General features: G+C 43.3%; 1 protein-coding gene across 2 annotated transcripts in view; it reads left to right on the forward strand.

Annotated features, from left to right (window-relative positions):
- The first annotated feature begins 1444 nt into the window (after positions 1-1444).
- The window catches only part of LOC115115239 (calsequestrin-1-like), a 31479-nt gene continuing 5156 nt past the window's right edge, over positions 1445-27767 (forward strand). The window contains exons 1-10 of one of the 2 annotated variants that reach the window (XM_029643734.2): positions 1445-2029; positions 17438-17470; positions 19249-19342; positions 23648-23748; positions 24013-24124; positions 24405-24478; positions 25327-25457; positions 25703-25748; positions 25867-25921; positions 26110-26210. In XM_029643734.2, the coding sequence (XP_029499594.2) occupies positions 1793-2029; positions 17438-17470; positions 19249-19342; positions 23648-23748; positions 24013-24124; positions 24405-24478; positions 25327-25457; positions 25703-25748; positions 25867-25921; positions 26110-26210 (984 nt within the window). In that variant the 5' untranslated portion in view covers positions 1445-1792. The remainder of the gene's footprint in view (positions 2030-17437; positions 17471-19248; positions 19343-23647; positions 23749-24012; positions 24125-24404; positions 24479-25326; positions 25458-25702; positions 25749-25866; positions 25922-26109; positions 26211-27767) is intronic. The other variant, XM_029643735.2, reaches the window with a different exon arrangement.

Below are 27767 nucleotides of genomic sequence, written 5' to 3' on the forward strand. Positions count from 1 at the left end.
AATAGATATAGTTATAGAGGCCCAAGAAGAAAACATAATAATAATAAAAATAAATAAATTGTCCGATTGTCTATTCAGATAGCAGCCGGTAAGACAGCTAACGGTTAGCAGGCCGCAGATGGGCGTTCAGGTAACGTTGCGACGGAGGAGCCAGCCGGATAACTCCTTCGGGTAGATAACGTCGGCAGTCCAGTTGTGAAGGCCCGGTGGGGCTCTGCGTAGGCAGTAAAACGGGTCCGGATAGTTGACTGCAGCCCAGGAGTGATTGATGGAACTCAGGAGTGATTGACGGAGCTGGCTAGCTCCGGAATAATTGATGTTTGCTCCGGAATCGACGAAAGCCGATAGTCACACGGATAGCAGCTAGCTAGCTGTGAGATCCAGGTATGAATGTCCAGAAAGCAGTTGAAATCCAGGGACATGGAGAGAAAAATTGGTCCGGTATGTTCCGTTCCGAGCCGCGCTGCGCTGCGCCGTACAAAACTGGCGATATATTTTCGAGCTAAAGGATAGCTGATGACCACAAACCGTGGTTAGCTGAATACTAACGATTTGCCAGTAAAGAAGCTAACTAGCTTCTGAACTAGCTTCTGATTAGCTTCTGGATTAGCTTCTGGGCTAGCTTCTGGCTAGCTCCTGGCTAGTTTCTGGCTAGCTTCTTGGAGTTTCTGGCTAGCTTCTTGGAGGATTACAGATTTGAGGTAAATAATACTTTTTTATAAATATAAATTGGTGAGGCGGGTTGCAGGAGAGTGTTTTGAAGATGAGTTGATGGAAAATAAAAATAAAATGTATGTGAAAAAAGTTGTAAATATATATATATATACGGGACACGACAAGACGTGGACAAAAGACGTCTGAACTGCTATGCCATCTTGGAAAGCCAAGCCATTATCAGGTGTGGCAGGTAGCCTAGTGTTTATAGCATTGGGCCAGTAACTGAAAGGTTGCTGGATCGAATCCCTTAGCTGACAAGGTAAAAATCTGTCATTCTACCCCTGCTGTCATTGTAAATAAGAATTTGTTCTTAACTGTCTTGCCTAGTTAAATAAAGGTAGAAATAATAATAATTATGAATGTTGATGATTATATGACGCGCTCAATATGTCTCTACAGTATACCTCCATCAACCCAATCTCATAGCTCATCAAACCTCAGAATTCCATGGTGGCCATCTTGTGAATGCTCACACTTTCGGTGTCAGTATTTTTAGGCATGGTCAGGGACCTCTACAAAACTTAATATGGGAATGGAATCCTCCCTCTCTCTGTCACCCATACCTTCTCCCCTCCCTGACACTAGGTATGTCTCTCTCTCTTCTCGCTCCGTAGCCATGGCATCCAACAGGTGGCCCTAAGATAGCCCCTCCCACGTGTCCACCCATTTGCTATTTTCTAAACCCCCCAAACCCCTCGTCAGTAAGACCCCCCCTTCTACTTTCTCTCCCTACTTTTTCAGCGGTCAACTCTCCCTGGGTCTTCAGCCTGCTTCTCTCTCCCTCCAACTCACTCTCGTTATTGGAACCACTCCCCTCCCTCACCCCCCTGGCCAGTAGCGTCTAAGCCCACGCACCATTTTTTTTAAAGGGGGATTCAACACTCCGACCTGCTCTTCTCTGGCCGGCGTCGAAACGAAGTGGACCTTGTTCCTAGGTGTAGTGTTTTGTGTATTTTAGGAACAACGTAAAACATATATATATATATTTTTTTTTTACGAAACATTCAACTATTCATCCATTGACGTCCGAGTTGTGGGAGACTTGAGTGTCGGGAACCAACAATAACCTGGAACCATGAAGTGGGGTTGGGTGTTTCTGGGGGCCCTGCTCTCCTTGGGGTCCCTGTCCTGGGGGGAGAAGGGTCTGGAGATCCCTGAGTATGATGGGAAAGACCGCGTCCATGATCTCAACGCTAAGAATTACAAATCTGTGATGAAGAAGTACGATGTGATGGTGATCTACTACCATGTACATGTGGAGAACAACAAAAACGCCCAGAAAGCTTTTGAGATGGAGGAACTCGCCCTGGAGGTAGGTCCTATAAAGGGAATGAATGGAAAGATGGAGGGTGGGTGGATTGAGAGGATGAGTGAGGTAGTGAGGGAACAGTTAAGAGTCTTTGAGATGGAGTTGGCCCTCAAGGTGTGTCCCAAGGAGCATGAACAATCGGAGGGATGAGGGGAATAAGGGTTGTAGAGGCACAGAGTGGATGGAGGGATGTGAGTATGAGGGAGATGGAGGACATGACCCTGTAGGTAGGTGTTGGGACAGCATGACGAAGTGGAGGGATGAGGGGAAAAGGGTATTGAGGGATGAAGGGTTGAGGGTGGAGGAATGAGGGAGATGCAGGAGATGGTCCCGGAGGTCGGTCCTAGAGAGGTGCAGAGAAGAAGTTGAAGGGTGGAAGAGTGGATGTAAGGAAGCCGAGGAATGAGAGAATGGAAGGAGGGGCAACAATGAGGGAGAGACACACAGCATCAGTGGAGCTGTAGGTACATCCCAGGAAGCCAGCATCATCAAGCCAGAAGATATTGAGGAAAGAGATGATGAGAGAGAGGGGAGACAAGATGGCAGGGGAGAAGACTAAATGCTGAGAGATGCTGAAAAAAACACCTTAATAGCTGCGTCGATCAGTCTTTACCAAGTCTATTGTCTATCCCAAGTCAGTCTAACCTGGTTAGACATAGCCAGGATAGGGAGTGCTCCAAATGAGTGGACCTCGGTCACGTCATGTTATTGGTTGTTGTTAACAGAGTTGAAGCTGGTCTGGTTTGCATTGCTGAGTCCTAAATACATAGGTTTTTGCTTTGGGCTTCTCTAGGTTATTTGGTCCTGGTTGATGGTGTCCAATCAGCTTCTGTGTGTATGCAAGAATAGTATGTGGCTACAGTGGACGAACGGCCAAACTGATGAATCGGTAATGGGTCGGAAATAGACTATGACATCATAACAACAACCGATATGTTCTTCTTCACACTGCCCTCCCTGCAAGTGCACAGCCGACCAGGCTAAACCTGGGGCTGTATGCATCAGTCGTCTCAGAGTTGGAGTGCTGATCTAGGGTCAGTTTTTTAGATCCTAATCAATTACATGGACACAAGGGACCTGGGACTGTATGTATCAATCGTTAGAGTAGGATTGCTGATCTAGGATCGGGAACCCCCCCATCCATTTAATCTTATTCATTGTAATGAAAAGGAAAACACTGATCCTAGATCTGCACTCATACTCTGAGACTGACAGTGTCTTCTTCCAGGTCTAGAGTAGGGCTATCTGTAAACCACGACTCTAAATTGCTCTGGACAGGGGTGACGTGGTTAGGAAGAAGGCCTCTGGGGAGAGAGAGAGCATATCTCATAGCTCTAACTGTAAGGTGGCAGGTAGCCTAGTGGTTAGAGTGTTGGGCCAGTAACTGAAAGGTTGGTGGCTCAAATCCCCAAGCTGTTTAGGTAAAAAGTGCTTGTTCTGCCCCTGAACAAGGCAGTTAACCTACTGTTCCTAGGCTGTCATTGTAAACAAGAAATTGTTCTTAACTGACTTGCCTGGTTTAAAAAATTAACTGCTCTTTATGTGCCATAACACACAATGCTTGGTCTCAGGTTAGTGTCTTAAATCATTGTTTTTGTACCTATCACGCTTTGGATGTGATCAGTGGACTGGGTGAATGTGCCTGAGTTGAGCAGGTTTGCGAGTGTGAGGAGTTGTTGAGTAGCTAGACCCCTATTTTCATACTGCTGACTCCTAGCCAATCGGTAACTAGCTCTCAGGGGTCTAAAATACATACTGAAAATTGCAGGTCATTACTACCAAATGGGATTCATTCATTATACATTTACATTTACATTTAAGTCATTTAGCAGACGCTCTTATCCAGAGCGACTTACAAATTGGTGCATTCACCTTATGACATCCAGTGGAGCAGCCACTTATTAAATTATGGACCCAATAGAAAAATATGTTATTGGTTTTATCTCAAGATCTCAAGATATTGATCAGAGGAATGGTTTTGCATGGTGGTTTAGGTTGTGTGACATGCTCTGACACATTTCACAGCTGGGAACATTTCCTATGTCTGTGTGATGTCTTGTAATGCTATTGGACAGATGAGTAGCATAAGATGTGTAATCTAATGTTCTCTATCTAGCTCTAACTGTGTTGATCAGACTTCTGAAACTGCTGTCTCCTCATGGATATCCCAAAACCATAAAGAGGCTCAGCGTGGATACGATTGATTTAACCGTTAGATACAAATTACAGCAGTCTAGCCACATGGCATCATTTTTGTTGAGGCTTGTTTCTTTCTTTAGATTGAGCATTGTTGTTGAGGTTGTGACAGTGTCTGGATTCAAAAGCAGTGTTTATGTGAAAAGCTTATTTAATTGGTAGTCTAGAGGTTAACTGTTAAGACTGCTGAGTGAGAGATAAAGAGAGAGAGAACGCAGACACACCAGAAACACTGACAGTTAAGACAGGTAGTGTGACTCTCCATGTGTACGAGATCGCAAATATGTCCTCTTGTGTCCATAGCAAATAGGACCCCTGGTTTTACTGCCGCCCGAGACTGAACCATCCTCGTCTAAGTGTGGCTGTCGCGGACGACACCTTCAGCATCTTCTTCTCAGAGAGATCGAAGGTCAAAATGCTAGCGAGAGTCATCCTGGTCTGTCACCCCTCTAACCCTGTTGGAGTCAGGTTATAGTGTATCTCTCTGGGTTGAAAAACAAGACCACTGAGAGGAAGATGCTGTATCTATATGTGGTTGGGCGTATCGGTTTTTGGGTTTATGTGATGTTGAGGAGTATATGATTTTGCCTGAGGATGATTTGGGTGTGGGAGAGTATCAGTGCTCATATCTGTGCAGTTTGTGTTCATGGGGTGTGATTATAACAACCCTGATTGAGAAATGCTGATAGTGAGAGGGAGCGAGAGAGAAGAATAGAGAGAGTTCTTTGTTTTCAATGAAAGTACCAAACCTACTATAAATGGGTCCAGATTGCAGCTGTTTAGTCACTATGGAGATGTTTCTTAACTTGAGTCAGTCAGTGACTGCTGCAGTAGGCCTAACAACATTGACTCATGCTAGCTATAATTGCTGTACTGTAATAGGCTCAAACGCCAATGACTCATGCTAACAAAAGCTAGCATTTCTGCTCGAGGCATAACGACAGTGACTCATGCTAGCTAACATCGCTGCACCAGGCCTAACAACATCAACTCATGCTAGCTAACAATCACTCATGCTAGGAAAAGCTAGCATTGCTGCACTAGGCCTAACAACAGTGACTCATGCTAGCTAGCATTGCTGTACTTTACTAGGCTCGAACAACAATGACTAATGTAAGCTAAGCTAGCATTACTACCTTAAGTCATAGGGAACTGGTTGGCTCCATGGTGGATTCTATTGAAAATGTGTAGCATTGCTGCACTATGTGTAGTACTGGTGAGCTAGCATTTCTACACTACATTATGCCTAGGGAAGTGGTAGCTATGTGGTATTCTATAGAGAATATATTTGTCAGTGACTCATGACAGCTTAGCACACTACACTAAAGATAAGACGAAATGCCACGTTGAGTCAACGTAGTCACATTGATTTATTTGGTTGAAATGACGTGGGAAACAACATTGATTCAACCAGTTTTTACCCAGTGGTTAGGTTAGGGGTAGCTGTACTTGAATTTGTAACATTCTACCCTGAAAGTATCTATGTCTGCCTGTCAGGGTATTTTAACGGTGCAATATGTCTACTGGGTATACACATCCAAATCTCACAGGATTGCATCCAAAGTTAAAGACTTAATATGCTGAGTCCTCGCTAAGGCACCTAAGCATAGTAAAGTATCTAAGTAGCCTACAACATTGTTTTGCACTGTACTTTCAGTTTCACTATGGGACTCTAAAGCCGTTATGTTGACCAGACCTCAGGGTTATACCCAAGAAGAAGAACATGAAGAATGTTGGTATACCAGACATCAGATAACTCTGCAACAAACTTTACAGTGACTTTTCAGTCGTTGTCTGACTAACGCTCCTTGGACCTACATAGCCAATATTGGGCACCATTGCTCTACCACTATTTGCAGGGTAGGGACTGTGAGCTAGGTCTATACCATGTATCTTAGGTAGGGAGACAGAGAGTGGTCGAGGTCTGGTCAGTAAAGGAATACTGTAACCCAAAGCCTGAGGAGTGCCTTGATTTATGCATCTAGGAATGTACTCTAAGCAGAAAGTTCAAGGGTCAACCTCATAGGCTGAATGGGATACTGGCTAAAGGGGGCAGCAGGACATCTGGTTCTTCATGTCATAGAAGGGGGACAGTGGGCAGTTAGGCTTTTATGGCTCAATGGCTTTGAAAAGAGGGGAATAGAGTGAACAAGAGATGCATCCACTGTAGTAAGGTCCACATGATACTGAAGTTTCATGTTGTAGTTTTATCTCTTCTATGGGACAGGACTGACCTGGCCTAACATGAAGTGGGACACTAAGGGACAGCGGGCAGCTATAGGTTTTATGGGTCTATGTCTTTGAAAATATAAATGTACTTTATAGTTTGTATGAAAAGTAAATGGTACATGAGTTCACACGTGATACTGTATTTAACTTTGTCTCTGGTTTCAAACTGCAGTGTAGTTTTAACCCTCCTTTGGGACATGGATTGAGATATGGACTGAGATAGCCTGCAAACAGTGGGCTTACTGTCCCTACCCTATAAACAGTGAGCTCACAGTCCCTACCCTGTAAACAGTGGGCTTACTGTCCCTACCCTATAAACAGTGAGCTCACAGTCCCTACCCTGCAAACAGTGGGCTTACTGTCCCTACCCTATAAACAGTGAGCTCACAGTCACTACCCTGTAAACAGTGGGCTTACTGTCCCTACCCTATAAACAGTGAGCTCACAGTCCCTACCCTGTAAACAGTGGGCTTACTGTCCCTACCCTATAAACAGTGAGCTCACAGTCCCTACCCTGTAAAGCAGTGAACTCACAGCGCCTACCCTATAAGCAGTGAACTCACAGCGCCTACCCTATAAACAGTGAACTCACAGTACCTACCCTGCAAACAGTAATCTCACAGCACCTACCCTGCAAACAGTGAGTTCACAGTCGCTACCCTGCAAACAGTGAGCTCACCGACCCTACCTGTAAACAGTGAGCTCACAGTCCCTACTCTGCAAACATTAGTAGAGTATTGCGGCATCAACAGGCTGCAGTGAGTGCAGGCTTTTGCTCCAGCACAGCGCAAACATATTTAGTTCAACTAATTATTGTCTAGATCAGTTGCACTAGTTGCACACACAGTGGACATCCATAGCCCCTATCGGCCACCCATGGACAATACCACATTACCTTGTTCGTCTACACATCTTCCTTGCATGATTAGCCACATCTTCTACCAGTACCTTGTGGAGTAGACGATCTCTGTAGTATTGAGTTGAAAGGTCAGACTGCCATCATAGCAACCGTGTCACTCTTCATGGGGGGCCATGCCGTTTATGCAAAATAACATAATCACTGCTTGTTCATTAGGCAGCAGCGGGAACAACAAGAAGCTTCAGACTTTGATTACTGCAAGTTCTCCCGAGAGTAACGATGTTATGAAAGCCTTACTGCTAGTAACTAAGAAATGTAAAAACGTTTTAGAGCTGAGTAGAACATTTGGGGATGATTAAAATGCTACAAAGGATGAAGCAGCCTATGGTTAAGTTGTGCAGTGTTCTTGTGTGTCATAGTTTGCATTTTCTATACTCTGTTCCTTGTTCTGAAATGTGATAATCAAACTATTCTTTCAGTCCTGCTCTCTAATTCTTGACTGTTACAGTCCATACATACCTTTCCTCTGATGACACTTTGGAATTAACAGATCAACAGCACAACGTGGACCAGGTCCAGATCATAAGCTTAGTTAATGAGTGAATGAATTAGGAGCTCGTTGAAAGGATTTTCCAAAGCCTGGCGACTCTCTGCCAGTCAGCCAGACTGGAGACCACAGCCAGCCAGCCAGCTAGAAGACCATAGCCTCTTTAACTCTGGCCCTGACTGCAACAGACCCACTGGGCAAAAATTGGCTGAATCAATGTTGTTTCCATGTAATTTCAACAACAAAAAATCTATTTGATGACATTGAATCAACATGGAAAACTGATTGGATTTGCAAAAAGTCATCAACATAAGGGAATTTCATTTTTTTTTTACCCAACAAAAAAAAGACAAATTGTTGTTGATTTCACTTTGAATTCACATTAGTTGACAACTCATTCAAATGTAAATTAAAACTAGACGTTGAAATGACGTCTGTGCCCAGTGGGCAGTGTCATCAGGCATGAACTGAGAGGGAAACGCTAGGCTATATCCTGTAGAGTTTATTCTGGTTATGACAAACTCCTGGTTCTAAAGATGGCCCTAGTCTTCGAGGAAAGGGCGCGAGGAGAGGAAGCTATTTAAGTTATTGAGACACATCCAAGTTAGGAGGACACATTCCGTCATCATCTCACAGCTCCAATGGTTGGGGTATGATGTCACAGGGATTGAGGAATACACTCACACAGAGATTTCTTTCTTTTTCTCAGTGTGTGTGTGTGTGTGTGTGTGTGTGTGTGTGTGTGTGTGTGTGTGTGTGTGTGAGAGAGAGTGTGTGTGTGTGTGTATGTGTGTGTGTGTGTGTGTGTGTGTGTGTGTGTGTGTGTGTGTGTGTGTGTGTGTGTGTGTGTGTGTGTGTGTGTGTGTTGATTCACCCCCATGTGACAACATGTGACAGGAGGAAAACAACTTTATTCATATCCTGTTATTTAGAATAAGCGCAATCTAGAACTTCAACAACTACAGTTTCTCCTTGTGTGTGTGTTTGTGTGTATGTGTGTGTGTGTGTGTGTTTGTGTGAGACATCTCTTACCCAATGTTGATTCTACTGCGTTTCCACACCTTTCTAGGATATTAATAATTTCCAGACCTGAGTTCAAATACTATTCAAAATCAAAAACATTGAGCGTTTGGTGGGACTATTCTATTGTTTCCTCTGCGACAGGCAAGCTCAATCATGTGCAGCTAAAGTAGTTGAAAAGATTTCAAATAGTATTTGAACCCAGGTCTAGAAATGTGCAATATACAGGAGAGGTATGGCAAAACATATGGACAAATATCCTACCTTTGATGCTGTTACTGTACACCTTTCTGAGCAAGATGGACTCTGCACTAGAGAGATTTATTGCACATCAATCATTCGGATGACTATGCATTTGTGTGGGTATATGTAAGGTATACAGCATATGATGTCAGAGACATTTAATGTGATATGAAGATACTTTTGCATGAGAGTCAGGCTGTGTCCAAAATATCTAGGATTAAGTAGGTACTGATCATGGCATAGGTTACTATGCCTGCGTTAACACAGGCAGCCCAATTCTGATATTATTTCTACCAATTGGTCTTTTGACCAATCACATCAGATCGTTTTACATCAGATCTTTTTTCAGAGCTGATCTGATTGGTCAAAAGACCAATTGATGAAAAATGTACATTATAATTGGGCGTCCTGTGTAAACGCAGCCTATGAGTCATAAAAAGATATGTGTGTATACTCTAACTCTGAACACGGCCCTAACAGTAGATATGCAGTTTGTCAGTTTGTTGATGGTATGAACGTCTGTAGATCATCTATGGGGGACTATCTAAATAAGTGTGACCTAAATAGGTTACATGGTATAGGAGGTTATTGTCAGTCATAAAACGATGTGTTTACTGTGCATTCCGTAAAGTATTCAGACCCCTTCACTTTTTCCACATTTTGTTACGTTACAGACTTATTCTAAAATGTATTAAATTGTTTGTTTTTTCAATCTACACATACTACCCCATAGTGACAAAGTAAAAACAGGTTTCTAGAAATTTATAAAAAAAATTTAAACTGAAATATCACATTTTATCACACAATATCACACTTTACTCAGTACTTTATTGAATGACCTTTGGCAGCGATTACAACCTCGAGTCTTCTTGGTTATGACGCTACAAGCTTGGCACACCTGTATTTGGGGAGTTTCTTCCATTCTTCTCTACAGATCCTCTTAGAAAAAAAGGCTCCAAAAGGGTTATTCGGCTGTCCCAACAGGATAACCCTTTTTGGTTCTAGGTAGAACCCTTTTTGGTTCCAGATAGAACCCTCTAGGCTACACCGCAGTCCTAGCGATTTATTTGGTCATTGCTACAAAAAACAACAGGATATTGGTGTCAGGCCCTTACGCAGTCTCCATCTTCTTCCATCCCAGCAACAGTCTGTTTTCCCCCTACACTACAGCACGCAGCAGTTTTCTAACCTATCAGATAATCAGACTCCTATCCCCAGATTCTGGCAAAAGCACACACGCACGCGCACACACACACACACACACACACACACACACACACACACACACACACACACACACACACACACACACACACACACACACACACACACACACACACACACACACACACACACACACTGATTCTGCAGCGTTGGCTAGCTGCAGCCTGTAGCAGACAGCTATGCGGGTTTGATACTGTACTTGTCAGCAAGTCCCCAAAGCCTTGCCAAAATAGTGCCTGTTGAAGCGGCCGGCCGGCTGCTTTCTCTCTGTCTATGTCGGGCTAAATTTATCCAATGACACTGACATTTCACCCTTTAACGCTTCCCTCAGTCTAGCCTATCTAGTCTGTTTAGGCCCACGTATTTAAGCTAGGAAGTTCTTCTGAGTGGTCTTGTATCAGAGATGATTTGGGTGCTTTTAGTTCTATTACATCCCCTTCTTGTTTCTCACTATTTCCTGTGTGGGTTTGCACTGAATCTGCCCCCTTCTGGAGATTACAGTATGGTACAGTTGATAGTTGTGACTACTAGGTTGCTGAGCTCTATAATTAACGTATGCTGTGTGCACTGGAATAGCGTTTCATTCTAGAATCATTCAGGAAATTTTTGGGCCTCATCATTGCTGTCTGAACATCATATGTAGAATCGGAGGTAGAATTCAGAAGAATGTGGGACATCAAAGCCTTGGAATCTCTTTAATGTCTCAAAGAGAATACATTCCTGTTATTGTGCTTCTATGCGGGTCTGTTTATTGTGCTTCTATGAGGTGGATGATCACTGTTGTGTTCCTTTGAGGTGGATTTGACCTCGTTGAGGTTGTCGTTCCCAGATTTAGTCACAAGCGACAGGCAACGTGACACACTGTTGTTCCATTGTGTTTCTACTGGGAGGCTTAGAGAAGAGGCATACACACGTTGCTGTTGTGTTATAATAGTCTGTACTTCGTGTTTTGCCTAATGATTAATGAATGACCCTTCTCCCTCTCTGTAGGCGTACTGAATGTATTTGGAATGTATTTTTATATCTTATTCATAGGAGAGGTAATGTTAGGGCCGGGAAAGCACACACACACACACACACACACACACACACACACACACACACACACACACACACACACACACACACACACACACACACACACACACACACACACACTGAAAGACAGGGGAGTAAAAAGCCTGGTTAAAGTTTAAAGTTATTTTATTTCTTGCTTTATAGATCGGAACTAGAGGGAGAGGCAAAAGTGGGGAATGTACGTTGTCATGGTTTTCACTTGCTGTTGTCATTGTTACTCTGAAGTATAAACATATATAAACTCCTGTTTATTGGAGTATCATCTTGTAACATCTTGGGCCTAAGATGTACACAGGATTGAGCACATTTTTAGAGATATACAGTATACTACTGTACCATGGCTACTAATAGGAGCTGTAGTTACACAGTTAGTAGTATTGTATTGTCGGTTAAGGTCATGTGGTCAGGAAAAAACACCTAGTATTGTAGTATGGTTTACTGTGTGTTATTGTGCATCTTAGGCCTGTGTTCTGCCTCTTAAATACAGGCAGAATAGCCAGAATGAGGTACTCCAGGAGAATAGACTGTGTTTGATAAAGCTGTGCCACAAGGCCTCTCTTTGATAGATCTATCCTGCTTAGCTAACCAACACCTGACGACTGCAGGGTGATGCGAGGAGGGTATTGGCTGGTTGGCTGGTTTGGTGTGTGACAAAGCAGCGATGGAGTTCATGTAGTGAGCATGAGTCACTCAACAATGGTGACAAACAGAGCTCCTTAACACTCCTCCAGACGCTGATCTTGGGTCAGTTTAGCATTTCCCCCTCGAATGGTTGTAGGATTGAGGGAGGGGAAGCTGACCTTGGATCTGTACCTAGAGGAACCTTAACCCCGGAGCCCTCCAGCAGATACTGTAGTTGTGTTGGTGTTAAGTCTGATATGATTTAGAATGGATATTCAATGGCATGTAAAGCTAGGCTATTAAATGTGCATTCTGTAACTTTCAATTCATTTGATTCCCCCAGTGGAATTAAACTTAAACTGTGACTTAAAACTGACTTAAACTCTGATTCAAACTGTGACTTAAAACGGACTTAAACTCTGACTTAAACTCTGATTCAAACTGTTACTTAAAACTGACTTAAACTTTGATTAAAATTGTGACAAAACTGCCACTCAAACTCTGACTTAATAAGTCACACCCACGTGTTGCCTTTAAACAAAGCTCTGCTGGCTCCTTTTGCTCAGCACGTTTAAATCTGTTGTTTGAATCTTTAATGCACACCCAGTTATGTAACACGTCGCTGTAGGCTGTAGGGATGTGTTCAGCATCAAACATACATACTGTACACACACACACACACACACACACACACACACACACACACACACACACACACACACACACACACACACACAACACACACACACACACACACACACACACACACACACACACACACACACACACACACACACACACACACACACACACACACACACACACACACACACACATACTCAGACACACACAGCTACATCCATGACTTATTTACACTATAGCTGGGAGTCGATGGGATAGAATTGGAAGGCCTTGTTATTCTGCATCCCTGGGCTCTTAGGGATGTCCTGGTGTGTCCAGCACAGTGTTAATTTTGTCAACAAAAATTGTCACTAAAATATTCGTCAAGCACCTATTTTTCAGTGGCGAGACGACAACTGACTAAATAGACCCAGGAAAAACTATAACTAAAGATTTTTCATTTCAGTTGACTTAAAGGAGACCAGACTAAATTATCTCTGCGACTTTCTTGTTTCAACTTGGCTAAGCAGTCACCACCAGCCTTCTAGTTAGCTAACTTTTTCCTGGTTTAGAAACATAAGCTGCTTTACAAAATTAAAAACAATAGCAGCATTAAGTTTAATAGTAAAACAACAATCTACTTTACCAATACTTCTCTCTCTCTCTCTCTCTCTCTCTCTCTCTCTCTCTCTCTCTCTCTCTCATTCTCTCTCTCTCTCTGCTTGTGTGTGTCTGTTTGTTTTCTATGTAATGTGTAATATCTATTTAGGCTGAATTAGTAATTCACATGGCCAGATAATTCCTATATAATATTATTATTCTTTAATATATGTCTGCTGTTGAGAAGAGTATAGGATGTTATACAGAAAAATATGTTGGTAGGACCAGGCAATGTATGTTTGTTCACGTGGAAGCAGTGAATATGTTTACTATGGGTTATTGAGGCAATACAATTGTGACTGAAATGAAAGAGCATTTAGTTGACTTAAATGGCCCACTGTTTTCGTCATTTTGACAATAACTAGACTAAATAATTATTCAATGATATTTTAGTAAAAATGACTAAGACTAGAGACTAAATCTAAAAACAGAGTGCCACACACACACACACACACACACACACACACACACACACACACACACACACACACACACACACACACACACACACGCGTGTCATGAGCGATTCACCACATCCCATGCTAGGATCGGTTCCTGCTGTGCTGTGACACATTCTGTTTTTGCATCACTTTAGTTTTTATTCTGTTCCAGAAAAGTTTGTTTCCTGGTTTGAAAATGGGGAGAAAATCTCTAATTTAACAAAGCAGTCTTGCTATTGACTTTCTTTGTGTATTAGCATACACAGCATACATTAGCATACACAGTTGAGTTGTGAACTCCTAACAGTTATTCAGTAGCTATGGGTAGAAATGTGACTCTTCGTTGTCCTGGGGTCTCATACAGACCTCAAATCTCTCTGCATCAAAACTAAGTGGTTTAATCATAACATTGGTGCAAGGAAAAATGGCTTTTGACACAAATGAGAAGTCGGTTGTGTTAGTAATTGTATCAGTTTGTGTTCTTCTTTCCTTCGGAACAGAGAGGTAGAAGGGATGGATGTAATAAGCATGCACACAGTCATAAACACAGCCTCCTTTCTCGCCCTACCTAATTACATCAGGACAACCACAATATACTGGCGCTGTTAAGACCAAAAACTATGCTATAATAACATCATGGAGGCCGTCAGACGTCCAATGAGCCTCTCCACTCTGTGAGTGACTCACTCAAATCAGATGTGACGCATACACAGATGTGTTGTGACTCATCAAACAACGAGCAGCGTTCAGCTCCCAGATCAGTTTTTCTTTACATCAAAGGTCAGCCACACAGCAAGGTTGAAGATAAACGATTCAGCTCCCAGATCAGTTTCAGCAAGGTTGAGTTGACCTGCTAGAACTACCGCTTTACTTTAACAATGAAGCTATTTTAATTGATGGACATGATGTTAATGCGCGATTTACAGGAAACTAGGGATGTACTACCTCTTTGTTTCCCCTGTTTGCACTTAGACTGTCCTTCATTCACCCATAGAATATGAATGAGGATGCATCTAAGCATTGAAACAGAGGCTGGCATTTCTTCACCCCATTGGTAGGATTGAGGGTTGGTTAATCTGATCCAAGATCTTAGGGGGAATTGTACCCCATCATTCATCAACATTATCAAATTGAGTGTGGGAAGTGCCCTCTACAAATGTATTATTATTATTACTGTTATTATTATTACTGTTATCATGATTCATGTTATTATTATTACTGGTATTATTATTACTGGTATTATCATTATTACTGGTATTATTATTGATGTAATTATGATTACTATTATCATTATTATTGTTATTATTAACACTTTTATCATTATTACTGGTATTATTATTGATGTAATTATTATTACTGTTATCATTATTATTGTTATTATTAACACTTTTATCATTATTACTGTTATTATTATTACTAAAGACAGACAGACAGACAGACAGACAGACAGACAGACAGACAGACAGACAGACAGACAGACAGACAGACAGCGAAAGAGAGAGCGAAAGTGATAGTCACAATGAATCAGATAGGAAATGCAAGTCAGAGAGAAACAGAAGTGACAGTGATTTCTCTGTGAGGAGATGATTGATAGTCTAACATATCAGAGATATAGGTGGAAATGATCAGAAATGGCTAGATAGAAAGTTAGGAGATCAAATGGTCAACCTGTGGGAGGACGACTGGGCTGGCTAGTGGTTTACTATACAGCAGAACTGCATGTCATAATGGATCCTTTGTATGTTGCATAGCAAAATGTTCATTCAAAAAGCTTCTCAGAGTAGGAGTGCTGCTTCTAGATCAGGTCCCTCTTGTCATATTTATTATTATCTAAAATGCCCTACTGATTCTAAATCAGTACTCCTACTTTAAAACTTCTTGATGCACCCATCCCGTTAGCGGGATCATTTTCGTCAACATCCGCTGAATTGCAGAGCGCCAAATTCAAATGAAATTACTAAAAATATTTAATCTTCATGAATTCACAAGTGCAATATAGCAAGACACAGCGTAACTTGTTGTTAATCCACTTGTCGTGTCAGATTTAAAAAATGCTTTTCAGTGAAAGCATACCAAGCGTTTATGTAAGGACATCTCTCTCAGTAGACAAAACATTACAAACAGCTAGCAGCCAAGTAGATTGGTCATGAAAGTCATAAAAGCAATAAAATGAATCGCTTACCTTTGATGATCTTCGGATGTTTGCACTCACGAGACTCCCAGTTACACAATAAATTATTTTTATATCCAAAATACCTCCATTTGGTTGGCACATTATGTTCAGAAATCCACAGGCTCGAGCGGTCACGACCAGGCAGATGAAAATTCCAAATAGTATCCGTATAGTTCGTAGAAACATGTCAAACGTTTTTTATAATCAATCCTCAGTTTTTTTTACAATATATAATCGATAATATTTCAACCAAGACTGTAGCTTCTTCATTAGGAGAGAGAGAGAAAATGTCTGCTCCAAGCTGTTGCGCATGCAAAACGCTGCTGGCACCCAGCCATACAATGACGCGATGTGATCTTTCTCGCTCATTTTTCAAAATAAAAGCCTGAAACTATGTCTAAAGACTGTTCACACCATGGGGAAGCCATAGGAAAAGGAATCTGGTTGATATCCCTTTAAATGGAGCGAAAGCAGGCAATGGAACAGAGAGCATTCAGGAAAAACAGCACTTCCGGGTTGGATTTTCCTGCAATATCAGTTCTGTTATACTCACAGACAATATTTTGACAGTTTTGGACACTTTAGAGTGTTTTCTATCCTAATCTGACAATTATATGCATATTCTAGATTCTGGGCCTGAGAAATAGGCAGTTTCATTTGGGTACGTTTTTCATCCAAACATCAAAATACTGCCCCCTACACTCAACAGGTTTTTAAGACACTTTGTGAATCTTTGTGGTTCAAAGAGCATTTGTGCTTATTCTAAAGTCTGAACTCCGACCTCCATTGAAGTTAGATTGTTCTGTACTCTGCCTCTTGACCCGTCACCATCGCTGTGTTCTATGGACTGTCCTGTATAGTGGAAGTATTCTACATTCTATTCACTGTCCTGTGATGTCATGACTCTGTCCGTATGTTTTAATATCCATATTCATGATACTAACATAATATGTTTTATGATGACGTAATGTAATCGGCAAGTAATCCCACTGGGCACACACTGGTTGAATCAACGTTGTTGCCACGTCATTTCAACGAAATCACGTTGAACCAACATGGAATAGATGTTTAAGTGAAGTCTGTGCCCAGTGGGATATTAGTGAATAGTATATATTTACTATAAAGTAAAAAGTAATATAGTGACAATGCAGTCTACATGAATATGGATATTGGGACACATACACTATGTTATGCTTTGTTCACTGTCCTTGGTTCATTTGTTTACTATCCTTTGTTTACCATCCTTTGTTAACTGTCCCTTGTTTACTCAGTCTTGTAGTGGTTATACAATCAATCAAAGACGCATTGTCAACAACGCACCTTTTAAAGGCAATTTCTCCGTCTTTCGTGGAGATCACATTCATGGTAACTCTGCGGATGTTGGCTCAAGCGTAAATGACCTTAAAGAGTCTAGAGCGGTGCTCTTGTCGTCAACGCACCTTTGATTGAATCCCGGACTACACGTTAATGTCCTGTGCTAAAGCATGACTTCTCTCTACAGTTACTCACCAGTCCAGCTGCCCTGACGTTCCAGGTATGTCCAGGCCTTCGAACCAGCCCTCAACAAAGCTGCTGCCCTACAGCAAAACCCTCAGCAGCTTGCTCTATCGCAGCGTCCCAAATGGCACCATATTCCCTATGGGCTCTGTTCAAAAGTAGTGCACTATACAGGGAATAGGGTGCCATTTGGGAAGCAGGCTATTACTGCTTCTCTGTACTACAGCAGTGAAAGTAATGTTGCAAATTAAGGTCACCGAAATAACAAAACAAACAGAAACAGTCTTACAGTCTAACCCCTTTATCATTTCATTCATTCATTAATTCATTAATTCATTTATCCTTTCAACAATTTCATGCAAAACATAGATGCTGGCCCAAAGGAATTGCTTGGCACGAGAGCAGTACTTGTCACACTGGCTTTATTGTAAACCAGATTGAGCCACATAACGTTGGCCTTCTTGTTTTGCCGCCCATCTTGGTTTGGTGCTATCCGGGAATGGTCCGTGCTATCTGGGATCCTAGGGACTTCCCAAGCCCATTTGAAGTTGACATTTAAAATGGGTTAGGTAACGCTTAAGATTAGGTTTAGATAAGGGTTGTGGTCAGGGTTTAGGATAAGGCAGTCCCAAGGATACCAGGTAGCACAGTCCAAACCAAAATGGATCTCAGGGCTGTTGTTATGGCTGAGGTGGAGTTGAGGCTGGGACCGAACTGTGACCTGGCTATGGTGGATGTTGCCTAGCTTGACTGTGTGGGCTGGACATATCAATGGATATTCCTTGATGGATAGTGCCTGCTTTTGAATGATACCCATTCTGTAGACATTTGTAATTAAGACATTTGTAATTATGTGATTCTTAGACATCAATTGGAGTACAATGTTTTTTCTACTGATATTTTGTTCCATGTACTGCTATAGACTGCTATAAAATGAGAACAAAGTATGTGTGTTTGTGCGTCTGTGTGTGTGGGAGTCTGTGTGTGTGTGTTTGTGTGTGTCTTTGCAAGTAGGTGTTAGTGAGCGTGTGTATGTAAGTTTACTCTCGCAAAGCGTGAGCCCTTCTCCTTTTCCACCAGTCCACTGCACCTGTCGTGACCACGTCTCTTCCTGTTGACACACTAGGACCATGCCCCCCCTTCTCTTCTCTCTCTGCCCTCTCATTCGCTGGGCTAACTATCCATCAATAGGTCCAGTTTCACACAGATTTAGAAAGTGCAAGGCAGCGCTCTAATTCTTTTGCTTTTAAGGCCTTGAAAGAGGGAGGAAATGCTGTGGTTGGGGGTGTGAGTGCTTACAGAGTATGTGGGAAATATATTTTCCATGCAGTCCATTGGAGTGCAATGTGGTCATATGTGTCTAGGACTGGAGTGCTGAGCACCTCATTCCTGAGGTATGGCACATCTATTAACATAGGGGGGGCATACACATATCTATTCCGTTCTAAGTCAACCCCCTGTCCCTTTAGGCAGTTGTGTAGATCTGAAATGATTGGATAGGTATAAGCAATATGTTGAAAATGTCACCTAGCCTATCAGAGGACACAGTTGAGCTATAGCGATATTGCTGATACCTGTCAGATCCATTCAAGGTTGTTCAAATAAGTAAGATCTAGAAATCCAAAAATGGAGCGTAAAACAGACGTTAGGATGCTAGGGTCCATGTGCTCTGATACAGCTCCATCTCCTTTCTTTCTTTCTTTCTTTCTTTCTTTCTTTCTTTCTTTCTTTCTTTCTTTCTTTCTTTCTTTCTTTCTTTCTTTCTTTCTTTCTTTCTTTCTTTCTTTCTTTCTCTCTTCTCTCTCTTCTTTGTAGCTTGCAGCCCAGGTTCTTGATGATATCGATGATGAAGACATTGGATTCGGTCTTGTGGATGAGAAGAAGGACCTCTCTGTCGCCAAGAAGCTGGGTAAAAGCTCACTCATCTCTTGACCCCCTTTTCATCATCGATTAAACCTCAGTCTTTCTGTCTGACTTCACATAGAATCCTGATCTCTCCTGCCCTCTTCTGCCCGAGGTGTGGTATCTTTCCTGTTGAAATAGATGAGAGCAGTGGTATTCAAACCTCTCCTCGGGACCCCCAGACATTTCACAATTTTGTTGTAGCCCTGAACTAACTCAAATGATTCACAGTCAGTGCCTAGTGTAAGTCTAGACACCCCTTGCACACTCTTCACATTTTGCTATCTTAATATTAAATGTAAAAAGGATTAAATTAGATTTTTTTTCCTGCTGTTCTACACAACCTACTCCACATTTTGAAAGTGAAAGAAAAATTATAGAAAATGTTCTTAATGAATCAAATATGAAGATGTTTTGATTGCGTATGTCTTCACACAACAATGTGAATACTTGTTGGAAGCACGCTTGGCAGACAATTACAGCTGTGAATAATTTTGAATAAGATTCTACAAACTTTGCACAACTCTTAAAGCAACATGCTCAGACAATTTGGTTGGGAGTTATTGATGGACAGCAATATTCAAACCTTGTCTCTGAGTTCCTGACTGACTCGACCATTCAGAAACACTCAACACATATTACTCAACACACAAGCTTTAGAATTAACATTAAAATCTTGTGTAATTGTCCCAATGAAAATAAAAACTCCATCCCAGGGTTAGATTTTAGGGAGGTTTTCCTCTAACCGTTTACCTGGGGTTTGCTCATTTTTATTTTGATCCTGACAAACTCCCCAGCTCCTGCAAGTGACAAGCATACCCATAATATGATGCTGCCACCATTCAAAATACAGAGGGTTTCACTCTGTGTAGTGTTGTATTGGATTTGACCCAAACCTATTTTCAAGTTTAAACAAAATATAATAGCAGACCTACAGTAGTAGACCTACAGTTGTAGACTTACAGTAGTAGATCTACATACACATAAAAGCCTCGTTATAAACTGGGTGGTTCGAGCCCTGAATGCTAATTGGCTGCCCGCCGTTGTATATCATATCGTATACCACGGGTTTGACAAAACATATATTTGTACTGCTCTAATTACTTTGGTAACAAGTTTATAATAGCAATACGACACCTCGGGGGTTTGTGATATATGGCCAATATACCATGGCTAAGGACTGTGTCCTGGCACCCCACTTTGCGTTGTGCCTAACAACAGCCCTTAGCAGTCGTATATTGGCCATATATCACTCCCCCTTCGGGCCTTATTGCTTCAGTATCCCCCTCAGTACATCATTCAGCCACCAGAGAGCTGTAGTGGTCAACAAACATTCCTCACAGAAAGATCTGAGTCTCACTTTCAGTTTCTAAATGACTTGCAGCTGCTTATCTCGTACTGTCACTGCCTTGAACAAATAAATGTCTAAAGTTCAGTCCCTACACACCTGATTCCACTAATCAAAGGTTTGCCGATGGGCAAAAAAAGTTTGAAAAGAAACCTTTGCATTTACAGTAGGCAGAACTCTGGACCCAATCTAGTAACTGTGTAAGATATCTTTATAACACGGAACATGTTATATGGGAAGGGCAGAGTTTTTCCCAACAAGAATAAAATCTGTCCTAGTTGTGGTTAGGAAAGGTTATTGTCATGTTACATGTTCAGGAAGAAGTCAGGGCTCTACAGTCTAGACACGTATGAGCTTCACTATCACCCTCAGTAGATCATTCAGCCACCAGAGAGCTGTAGTTGTCCAACAACATTCCTTGCAGAGATCTGAGTTTCACACTCAGTTTCTAACTGAAAAAACATTCCTTTGCAGAGATCTGATTATTTCACACTTTCATTTTCTAACTGACTTGCAGCTCCCTCTGTCTAATACCAATCTTATCCTTATCTTGTACTGTCACTGCCATGGAAGAAAAAAAAGTTCTAGGTGGTTCAGTCACCGGTATGCAATTAAACAACTAATGCATTCTACTTCAGGAGGGAGTAACTCACTTTATGTTCATACTGTGTAGATAAAATAATACATTATTTTACAGGTGAGAAAAATGTCTTGTTACCAACTTACTTGCCCATCCCTTCCCTAGCCCCTATCTCCTAGCCCCTCGACAGAGTCTCTAACATGTCCCCCTAAATCCTCGACCCTAAGTATATTTTCTAACCTGTCCCCTAAACCATAAACCCTAACCAGAGTTCCTAGCATGTCCCCTAAAACCTAGATCCTAAGTAAAGATCTTAATCTGTCCTCTAGACCTTAAGTAGAGTTCAAAACCTGTCCTCTAAACCCTAGTCCCCAGAGTTTCTAACCTGCTTCTAGCCTATCCCTTGCCTAGCCTCTAGCCCCATCCCTTCCCTAGCCTCTAGCCCCATCCCTTCCCTAGCCTCTAGCCCCATCCCTTGCCTATTACCTAGCCCCCATCCCTTCCCTAGCCTCTAGCCCCATCCCTTGCCTAGCCTCTAGCCCCATCCCTTCCCTAGCCTCTAGCCCCATCCCTTGCCTAGCCTCTAGCACCATACCCTGCCTAGCCTCTAGCCCCATCCCTTCCCTAGCCTCTAGCCCCATCCATTGCCTATTACCTAGCTCCCATCCCTTCCATATACTCTAGCCCCATCCCTTGCCTAGCGTCTAGCCCCATCCCTTGCCTAGCCTCTAGCCCCATCCATTCCCTAGCCTCTATCCCCATGCTTTCCCTAAGCCTCTAGCCCCAACCCTTGCCTAGTCTCTAGCCCCATCCCTTGCCTAGCCTCTAGCCCCATCCCTTCCCTAGCCTCTAGCCCCATCCCTTCCCTAGCCTCTAGACTCATCCCTTCCCTAGCATCTAGCCCCATCCCTTCCCTAGCCTCTAGCCCCATCCCTTCCCTAGCCTCTAGCCCCATCCCTTGCCTATTACCTAGCCTCATCCCTTCCCTAGCCTCTATTCCCATCCCTTGCCTATAACCTGGCCCCATCCCTTCCCTAGCCTCTAGCCCCATCCCTTGCCTAGCCTCTAGCCCCATCCCTTGCCTAGCCTCTAGCCCCATCCCTTCCCTAGCCTCTAGCCCCATCCCTTGCCTATTACCTAGCCCCCATCCCTTCCCTAGCCTCTAGCCCCATCCCTTGCCTATAACCTAGCCCCCATCCCTTCCCTAGATTCTAGCCCCATCCCTTCCCTAGCCTCTAGCCCCATCCCTTGCCTATTACCTAGCCCCACCCCTTCCCTAGGCTCTAGCCCCATCCATTCCCTAGCCTCTAGCCCCATCCCTTGCCTATTACCTAGCCCCCATATTTTCCCTAGCCTCTAGTCCCCATCCCTTGCCTTTACACCTAGCCCCATCCCTTCCCTAGCCTCTAGCCCCATCCCTTCCCTAGCCTCTAGCCCCATCCCTTCCCTAGCCTCTAGGCTCATCCCTTCCCTAGCCTCTAGCCCCATCCCTTCCCTAGCCTCTAGCCCCATCCCTTCCCTAGCCTCTAGCCCCTTCCCTTGCCTATTACCTAGCCCCCATCCCCCCCTAGCCTCTATTCCCATCCTTTGCCTAATACCTAGCCCCATCCCTTCCCTAGCCTCTAGCCCCATCCCTTCCCTAGCCTCTAGCCCCATCCCTTGCCTAGCCTCTAGCCCCATCCCTTCCCTAGCTTCTAGCCCCATCCCTTGCCTAATACCTAGCCCCCATCCCTTCCCTAGCCTCTAGCCCCATCCATTCCCTAGCCTCTAGCCCCATCCCTTGCCTATTACCTAGCCCCCATCCCTTCCCTAGCTCTAGCCCCCATCCCTTCCCTAGCCTCTAGCCCCATCCCTTCCCTAGCCTCTAGCCCCATCCCTTGCCTATTACCTAGCCCCCATCCCGTCCCTAGCCCCCAAGCCCCATCCCTTGCCTATGACCTAGCCCCCATCCCTTCCCTAGCCTCTAGCCCCATCCCTTGCCTAATACCTAGCCCCCATCCCTTCCCTAGCCCCCATCCTCCCCTAGCCCCATCCCTTCCCCATTCCCATCCCTTCCCTATACCTAGCCCCCATACTTTTCCTAGCCCCCATTCCCATCCCTTCCCCATACCTAGCCCCCTCCTTTTCCTAGCCCCATCCCTTCCCTATTCCCATCTCTTACCTCTACCTAGCCCCATCCCTTCCATAGCCCCCATCCCTTCCCTAGCCCCCATCCTTTCCCTAGCCCCATCCCTTCCCTAGCCCCCTCCCTTCCCTAGCCCCATCCCTTCCCTATTTCCATCCCATCCCTTGCCTAGCCCCCTCCCTAACCTAGCCCCATCCCTTCCCTAGCCCCCTCCCTAGCCCCTAAACAGCATCTCTAACCTGTCCTCATCCCTCCTCAGGTCTGGACGAGGTGGAGAGCATCTACATCTTTATTGATAATGAGATCATTGAGTATGACGGTGAGCTGGCCGCTGACACCCTAGTGGAGTTCCTCTACGACGTGAGTAACTGTTATAACATTATATAGTCATTTAGTTGTCGTGCCACCTCATTTTGGTTACAGTCATTTGGTTGTAACTTCACTTTAACGTGTTTGTATTACTGTGTAAACACTCTCGGAAGTGAAGTGTATTAACAGGTGATTACATTGTGTTTACTAAATATTGTTCTGAAAAGGATAGAAAAAATAAGGCCAGTAAAATCTTCCTCGACCTTCTAAAATCTTCTCTCCACATCTCTTCTCCCTCATGCAATCTCTGTCCAGGTGATTGAGGACCCCGTGGAGATAATTGATAATGAGCGTGAGCTGAAGGGCTTCCACAACATTGACGAGGACATCAAGCTGGTCGGCTACTTCAAGAGTGAAAAATCGCCCCGTAAGTACAGCCAACAAACTCTGTGGGAAAGACCAGAGAAATCATGACTGAAATTACTAGCCTGGTCCCAGATGTGTTTGTGCTGTCATGCCAACTCCTATGGTCATTGTCACTGAATTGGCACAAACAGATCTGGGATCAGGCTAATGGGTTGCTAGTCACAACTCCTATTTCTGTGAGCCACATGCAGGGATTCTATGCCTGAATTCTGACAATTTTCTCAATCAAGTATGTCAATGACAATATCACGTTAGGTTAATGTTATTTTTCTCTTTTACAGACTTCATTGAGTATGACGATGCTGCCGAGGAGTTCCATCCATTCATCAAGTTCTTCGCCACCTTTGACCCCAAGGTACGGAACCACAGAGCGTAAAATTAGAGTTGACTATTGTTAGAGCCGATTTGGACATATTTGTACGGAGCTCCATATGGAGCTCCATGTATATTTGTGTAAATATATTAAATATGAATGTATATGATGAAATGTTAGGTACGTACCTTTTATGATTTATATTTACCTGATTGAGATATATTCATCTGTTAGTGTAATTCAGTTTTTGCCCCCCCCCTCTCTGGCCTATTCATTGTACTGTGGTAAGTGTGTTAGGATAAAGGCAGGAAGTTGGGCCTTCGGGAAGTTAGTCCTTGCTAGATGCGGGAGCGGTAGTTTTTTGACCATACAGACATACATACAGGTCATAATATGTATTTTCCATATCAAGTAATCTATGCATTAAGTTGATTGGAGAATCATTTCTTTGTTAGATATAAGAAGAATAAACTTTTTTGTTGCACCATATCCCTGGATGTCATTGAATGTTTGGCCGTTTGGAAACCTTGAGTGTGGACTGTATGTGTACCAAACAACCCCTAGCGAAGGGAGGGGGCTTGGGCAGTGGCTATGGTAAAAAGGAAAGGAAGCCACTACAACTATATTCTAAACTCCATTCTGGAATATTTCCATTGTCCCCAATGCAGACCAACTGTCTATACAGTGTACCCTTTTTAGTAGTCTTAACTTGAAAAGATAAGTTACTGCGCTACCTTGAAGTGTTGAGTCAACTTAGGAAATCAAGTTTAGTCCACAAAACATAATATAAGTTACATTGCAAATACTTTAATTCAAAGTGTTAACTCATCTTTTCATGTTGAAACAACAGATTTCTGATAGCCAAATTAATGTTCTTTGTCCATATCCAGATTGCCAAGAAGCTGAATATGAAGTTGAACGAGGTTGACTTCTACGAGCCCTTCATGGAGGAACCAGTGACCATCCCAGGAAAGCCGTACACTGAGGCTGAGCTTGTAGACTACATTGAGGAGCATGACAGGTGAGTTAGGGCCTGCAGTTCAGCTGAACTACAATGCAGAGCCAGAAGGCCTATACTATGTTATGTAGACAAAGTGTGGTTCAAATGACATTACTTATTTTTCCAAGCCACTGTGCTCTTGCTTCAGCCTTTCCTTGCTTGCTCTTTTGGGTCTAGGCCGTGTTACTGTGAATGCACTCTATGACTGCCTATGTAAAAGGGCTTGATAATCTAAATGTGATTGATTGATATCATTCTGATTCCAGGCCCACTCTGAGGAAGCTCGAGCCCCACAGCATGTACGAGACCTGGGTAAGATTTATTCACTCACTATTAAAACATTTAGAAAGCGGAACTGTCCGGTGGGCCTATTTCTCATGGAGATGTACAGTAGGCCTGAGTCACGTTCCTTCTTTCCTTCTTCCTTTAGGAAGATGACATTGATGGAGAGCACATTGTAGCCTTCGCTGAGGAGGATGACCCTGGTATGTACAGTGCACTAGTCCAAAGCAATGTTTCACTATATATTTTTTCTTATATTTACCATTTACTCTATATATATATACTACGTAAAAACATGTAAAAGTTAGATAATAAAAATACAATTGTCTTCCAATGTTGGGGTTTAGAAGGGGCTAAAAGACTACAGTATCTAACCTTTTACTTTTCCAAGATGGTTTTGAGTTCCTGGAGATCCTGAAAGAGGTGGCCCGTGAAAACACTGACAACCCCGACCTCAGCATCATCTGGATCGACCCCGACGACTTCTCCCTGGTAAGAACAGGCTGAAGATATTTGAACTGGCTGAACATACTGTGTACAGTGCATTCGGAAAGTATTCTGACCCCTTAACTTTTTCCTAATTTTGTTACATTACAGCTGAATTTAAAATGGATTACATTTTTTTATCAATCTACACACAATACCACATAATGACAAAGCAAAAACAGCTTTTTAGAAATGTTTGCAAATTAAAATAAATACATCGAAATAACTTATTTACATAAGTATTCATGCCATTTTCTATGAGCCTCAAAATTGAGCTCTGGTGCATCCTGTTTCCATTGATCATCTTTGAGATGTTTGTTCAACTTGATTGGAGTCCACCTGTGTTAAATTAAATGGATTGGACATGATTTGGAAAGGCACACACCTGTCTATATAAGGTCCCCCAGTTGACAGTGCATGTCAGCACAAAAACCAAGCCATGAGGTCGAAGAAATTGTCCATAGAGCTCCGAAACAGGATTGTGTCAAGGCACATATTTTGGGAATGGTACCAAAAACTGTCTGTATAATTGAAGATCCCCAAGAACACAGTGGCCTCCCACATTCTTAAATGGAAGAAATTTGGAACCACCAAGACACTTCCTAGAGCTGGCCGCCCGGCCAAACTGAGCAATCGGGAGAGAAGGGCCTTGGTCAGGGAGGTGAACAAGAACCCGATGGTCACTCTAACAGAGCTCCAGAGTTCCTCTAGTGAAATGGGAGAACCTTCCAGAAGGACAAGCATCTCTGCAGCACTCCACCAATCAGGCCTTTAAGGTAGAGTGGCCGGACGGAAGGTAATCCACAGTAAAAGACACAATACATATTGTTCCTGTTCCCAAGAAAGCTAAGGTAACTGAGCTAAATGACTACCGCCCCGTAGCACTCACTGCCGTCATCATGAAGTGCTTTGAGAGACTAGTCAAGGACCATATCACCTCCACCCTACCTGACACCCTAGACCCACTCCAATTTGCTTACCGCCCAAATAGGTCCACAGACGATGCAATCTCAATCACACTGCACACTGCCCTAACCCATCTGGACAAGAGGAATACCTATGTGAGAATGCTGTTCATCGACTACAGCTCGGCATTCAACACCATAGTACCCTCCAAGCTCGTCATCAAGCTCGAGACCCTGGGTCTCGACCCCGCCCTGTGCAACTGGGTACTGGACTTCCTGACGGGCCGCCCCCAGGTGGTGAGGGTAGGCAACAACATCTCCTCCCCACTGATCCTCAACACGGGGGCCCCACAAGGGTGCGTTCTGAGCCCTCTCAGGCTCCCTGTTCACCCACGACTGTGTGGCCACGCACGCCTCCAACTCAATCATCAAGTTTGCGGATGACACAACAGTGGTAGGCTTGATTACCAACAACGACGAGACGGCCTACAGGGAGGAGGTGAGGGCCCTCGGTGTGTGGTGTCAGGAAAATAACCTCACACTCAACGTCAACAAAACTAAGGAGATGATTGTGGACTTCAGGAAACAGCAGAGGGAACACCCCCCTATCCACATCGATGGAACAGTAGTGGAGAGGGTAGCAAGTTTTAAGTTCCTC

Source organism: Oncorhynchus nerka, linkage group LG12 (assembly GCF_034236695.1).
Source record: "Oncorhynchus nerka isolate Pitt River linkage group LG12, Oner_Uvic_2.0, whole genome shotgun sequence".
NCBI classification, from domain to species: Eukaryota; Metazoa; Chordata; class Actinopteri; order Salmoniformes; family Salmonidae; genus Oncorhynchus; species Oncorhynchus nerka.